Source organism: Pistacia vera, unplaced genomic scaffold (genome assembly GCF_008641045.1).
Source record: "Pistacia vera cultivar Batoury unplaced genomic scaffold, PisVer_v2 Contig1119, whole genome shotgun sequence".
Classification (NCBI taxonomy): Eukaryota; Viridiplantae; Streptophyta; class Magnoliopsida; order Sapindales; family Anacardiaceae; genus Pistacia; species Pistacia vera.
This window is the reverse complement of record NW_022195159.1, coordinates 1-4,358: the sequence shown is the minus strand read 5'-3', so window position 1 is coordinate 4,358 and position 4,358 is coordinate 1. Positions and strand designations below refer to the sequence as shown.

At 33.6% G+C, this 4,358-nt stretch overlaps 1 protein-coding gene across 2 annotated transcripts; it reads left to right on the top strand.

The window, feature by feature from the left end:
* LOC116141769 (casein kinase 1-like protein 10) lies at positions 1–4,334 on the top strand. Of its 2 annotated transcripts, XM_031427251.1 has the most exons (12): positions 7–34; positions 530–599; positions 730–878; positions 968–1,063; positions 2,302–2,372; positions 3,078–3,139; positions 3,241–3,304; positions 3,385–3,469; positions 3,607–3,733; positions 3,876–3,949; positions 4,089–4,152; positions 4,234–4,334. In XM_031427251.1, exons 2-12 carry the CDS (start codon positions 581–583, stop codon positions 4,308–4,310), a joined length of 888 nt encoding a protein of 295 aa, XP_031283111.1. In that variant the 5' UTR covers positions 7–34; positions 530–580; the 3' UTR covers positions 4,311–4,334. The 2 variants fall into 2 exon arrangements, with proteins under 2 accessions (XP_031283115.1, XP_031283111.1); XM_031427255.1 differs by lacking the exon at positions 730–878 and having other exon boundaries at positions 1–34.
* The last annotated feature ends 24 nt before the right edge of the window (positions 4,335–4,358 follow it).

The window sequence follows — 4,358 nt, the reverse complement described above, 5'->3', positions numbered from 1 at the left end:
TGTGCAAAGCGGTGAGGAAGTTGCTGTTAAGCTGGTATGTTGTAGACTTTTATGCTATTGTAATCTTCTTAATTTTTTGGATAGTTTGATTTTTTTTTTCTTTTTTTGGGATGGTGAGTGATCATTTATTTGATGGTAAAATTGTTGATTTTTTATATTTCTTTTCTTAGTTTAATTCATTGAGTGACTATTTGGCTGTGTTGTGAAGATTAATTATTGTTTATGAGTGGATGAAAAGATGGCTATTGAATAATTTAACTTTGAGAGTTATTCCCTTTTGGGTGTGCTAAGTTAGATACTTCTTGATTTTCACATGGATGATCTTCTATAATAGATATCATACTACTGGAGTTAGCACTTAACTGAGCAGGTTATATAATGAAGTTTATTATATGGGGATGTACTTGATAGTTTCTTCAGTGGTTTGTATAATAAAGATCTGAAAAGAGAAAATGATTATTATTTTTGCAATGAAGTAGACTTTAAGTGTTTTGCCTATCTTCATTTGTCTTCCTTTTTCTTTGTCCAGGAGTCTGTGAAGACCAAGCATCCTCAGCTTCACTATGAATCCAAATTATACATGCTGCTTCAAGGAGGAAGTAAGTTTCTTGTATAGCTATTTTTCCGGAGTAAAATTTATACAGTGGGTCATTTCTATTTCTGTGGATTGAACTCAATATACTTATTTGACTGTTTTGTTATTTATTTGATATTTTTGTTGCTGTGAAGCGGGTATACCCCATCTCAAATGGTTTGGAGTTGAGGGCGAATATAATGTCATGGTTATTGACCTTCTTGGACCTAGCCTGGAAGACTTGTTTAATTATTGTAATCGGAAGTTCACTTTGAAAACAGTCTTAATGCTTGCAGATCAGTTGGTAAGTCTGCCAATGCTCTCAAGAAACTTTTTTGTGGTTCATGTAGTTGCCATACTTATGTTTTGTTTTTATTTTGTTGTGTTTGATAGATAAACAGAGTTGAGTATATGCACTCCCGTGGTTTTCTTCACCGTGATATAAAGCCTGACAACTTTTTAATGGGTTTAGGGCGCAAATCAAATCAGGCATGTTAAATGATTTATTACTTTCATATTTAGTTGCTTGTGCATATCTAAACATTGGAATTTTTTCTTGGAACAAGATTGATAATTCTGTTGAGAGTTTCGATGTGACTCCTACTAGAAATGTTTAGTTTTGAGATGTAAATATCTGTAAAACTCTTTTGGCTGGAATATTTGGTTGCTGTAGTAATAATTTGTGGAACAATGCTGAAAGAAAAAACAAGAGCCATTAGTTTATTGTGGATTATTTGAATCATTCAAGGTGGGGGTTTGGCTTTAACCTTCAAGCATGATTATACCATATTTGTGTGCCTGACTACCTGTCTCACATACTGTATGTCACCTTATGTGGCATATGACTCAAATATTAGATTATTATATGTATTAGTTGGGTGGTTCTGCACTCTTAGTACACTACAACCACGAGTATCTGTTTCCTGTAGAAAGACATCCATTCAGCAGACTAAGTATAGATATTTGTAGACGTGGGATTTTATGGAATTTCAACAATTTTAAAAAATTTGAATTTTTTTACTATGGTAAGATTTTTGTTTATGAAAATTTTGGCTGTCAATTTTGTCACCAATTGTGCTTGTTATTAATGCAAGGAAGATATTTATGGGAAAAAGATCAGACATGAAAAAGATAAGATGAAATCTGGCATAGAAGTTCTATGACTTTCAGTTTATTCAAGAAGCATGACCTGTTGTAGGGTTTAGGGTTAATGTGAGGTTTGGAGTACAAGTTGTAGCAGTGTTACATGTGGAAACTAGTTAGTACTACAGAAAATTTTTAGTCAAAGAGATGTCATTTGAAATTTGGAGACTTTCTAAGAAATTTAAGATCAAGAAAGAGATGCAGTTTGAGATAGAATTCGATTGGAATAAAAGATATGCAAAAGCGAGAACAAGCATCTACAGTATGACAGGAGGATTTCAATTATAAGAGGGAGACTTTTTAGGAACTTTAAGATCAAGAAAGTGGCGAAGTGTGAGATAGAAGTCACTTGGGATAAGACTTACAAAAGGGTGAAGAATCAGGCGCTGAATACATAAATTAGTTGAATAGTGAAAGAATCACAAGGTTAAAAAAAAAAAGAGACTTGGACATCCTAAAAGAGTCTAGAATTCAACACTCATGGTGCCTTCGATGAATACTTTGTGAAATTAATTTGTCAAATGTGTTCGATGATGTATCTAAGAATTAACAAATTTCTGTTTGTTTTTTATGCTTGATAACAGGTTTACATCATTGATTATGGCCTTGCAAAGAAGTATAGGGATCTTCAAACACACAAGCATATACCATACAGGTACTACTTTTCCTTTTTCCCTTTTTCCCTTTTTTGTTTGTGTAATTTAAGGTTATGTTTTTTGTAACTTGTGCCACAATTGGCTTACTTTGTGTTGCAATAGAACTTAATGTAATCTACTGTTGCACAAATGTGGCCTTCTAAAATGTGAATGCTAGTGGTGCTTTATAATATGAAATGTTCAGTTACAATTTGCATCATGTTACATTTGGTTTTTGCTTTTCACATGGAAGTATGCTCCTTGGTTGTGAATCAATGTGTGCATGATGAAATTTAGAAAGAAATGTCAATACACTTGGAGAAATAGCTGTTTGAAATACAGTCTTATATTTTAACTTGGGATTTACAATTGCTTACAAGTTCTTAAATGTAAATGTATCCCAAGATGCATTGATTTTGACCTGTCTATATTTTAATAAGTTACATCTAGTTTTCTGTAAGCCATCTTCAGTTATTAGTGGTTTTGGCTCAAGTTATGTTCTGTCTTTATATATTTAGGGTTTAAATCTTGCTTGGTCATTTTACATGTATTTTGGCCCCAAAGTTGTATTACTTGGTCTCTTGGCCTATTTTTTGTGGTTTCTCCATCTATGTTTTCTGGCATTTTGAATTTCGGGATATTCCAATTGTAATGATGAATGTAGAACCTTGTTCTCTTTGAAGCCTTTCATTGTCTATAATGAATATTCATTCTGTTTTTCACAGGGAAAATAAGAATCTTACAGGAACAGCTCGTTATGCAAGTGTAAACACTCACCTTGGAGTTGGTGAGTATAGTTATTGTTAGGATTGTCTTTTGTTTCTGATATCATATTCAGATTCATCAAGCTTTATATTTGTTCTAATGATGATTCTACTTTTCATTCAGAGCAAAGCAGAAGAGATGATCTGGAATCCCTTGGTTACGTGCTTATGTATTTTCTACGGGGAAGGTTTAACACATAACTGAATCACTTTCACCTTTTTGTATTTATGTGACTTAGTCATGTTTAACTTTGTTTTTATTTCTCAGCCTTCCATGGCAGGGACTAAAAGCAGGTACCAAAAAGCAGAAATATGATAAAATTAGCGAGAAAAAGATGCTTACTCCCATTGAGGTATACCAAGGACATCAGTTTGATGAAATACATGTGCACGGTCTCTTAGATTAGCAGTCAAATGTTGTGTGTTTGTGGTTTGTCCTGCTGTTAAATCTTAATACTCTCATATATAACAGTGATATGTTACCATCCAGGTTCTTTGCAAATCCTATCCATCAGAGTTCACATCGTACTTCCATTATTGCCGGTCATTGCGGTTTGAAGACAAACCTGATTACTCATACTTGAAGAGGCTTTTCCGGGACTTGTTTATTCGAGAAGGTTAATTTTTAAGTCTAACAGTTCAAAATTATTTCTTGGTTTGTTGTTTTCATTGATGAAGTTCTTTACCACAACGCAAATTTCTTTCAGGAGAGCTCTTCCAAAACTAAAAATTAAAGTTCTACAACTATAACTTGTGCAGGTTATCAGTTTGATTACGTGTTTGATTGGACCATTTTGAAGTATCCACAGACTGGTTCCAGTTCAAGAGCACGAGTCAGTATTTCTTTCTTCGTTAATATTTATTATTATAATGGGAAACAGAAAAGAAAGAAGATTATATCTTTTTTCCTATTTCTTGGTACATGATGATTCTTCTAATCTCTTCTTGCCTATTGTTTTTTCCATTCAACAGCCAAGTGGGAAACAAGCTTTGAATGCTGCAGGACCATCAGCTGAAAGATTAGAGAGGCCTTCAGGTCAGTTCCGTTTAAAGTTTGGTTCAGTTTGGAAACAAGTTTCGAGAATTAGAGCTGATAGATGCTTATAATTCTCCTAAGACTTGAGTAAGGCTTGGGCTCAAGTATGTGGTCTGTTGCTTTGCTCGGATATGGGATTTTTTTCTTTCAGGTGCTAATTTGTTTGATCACTTTGTACAGCTGAGGGATCTATAGATTTAATTTGT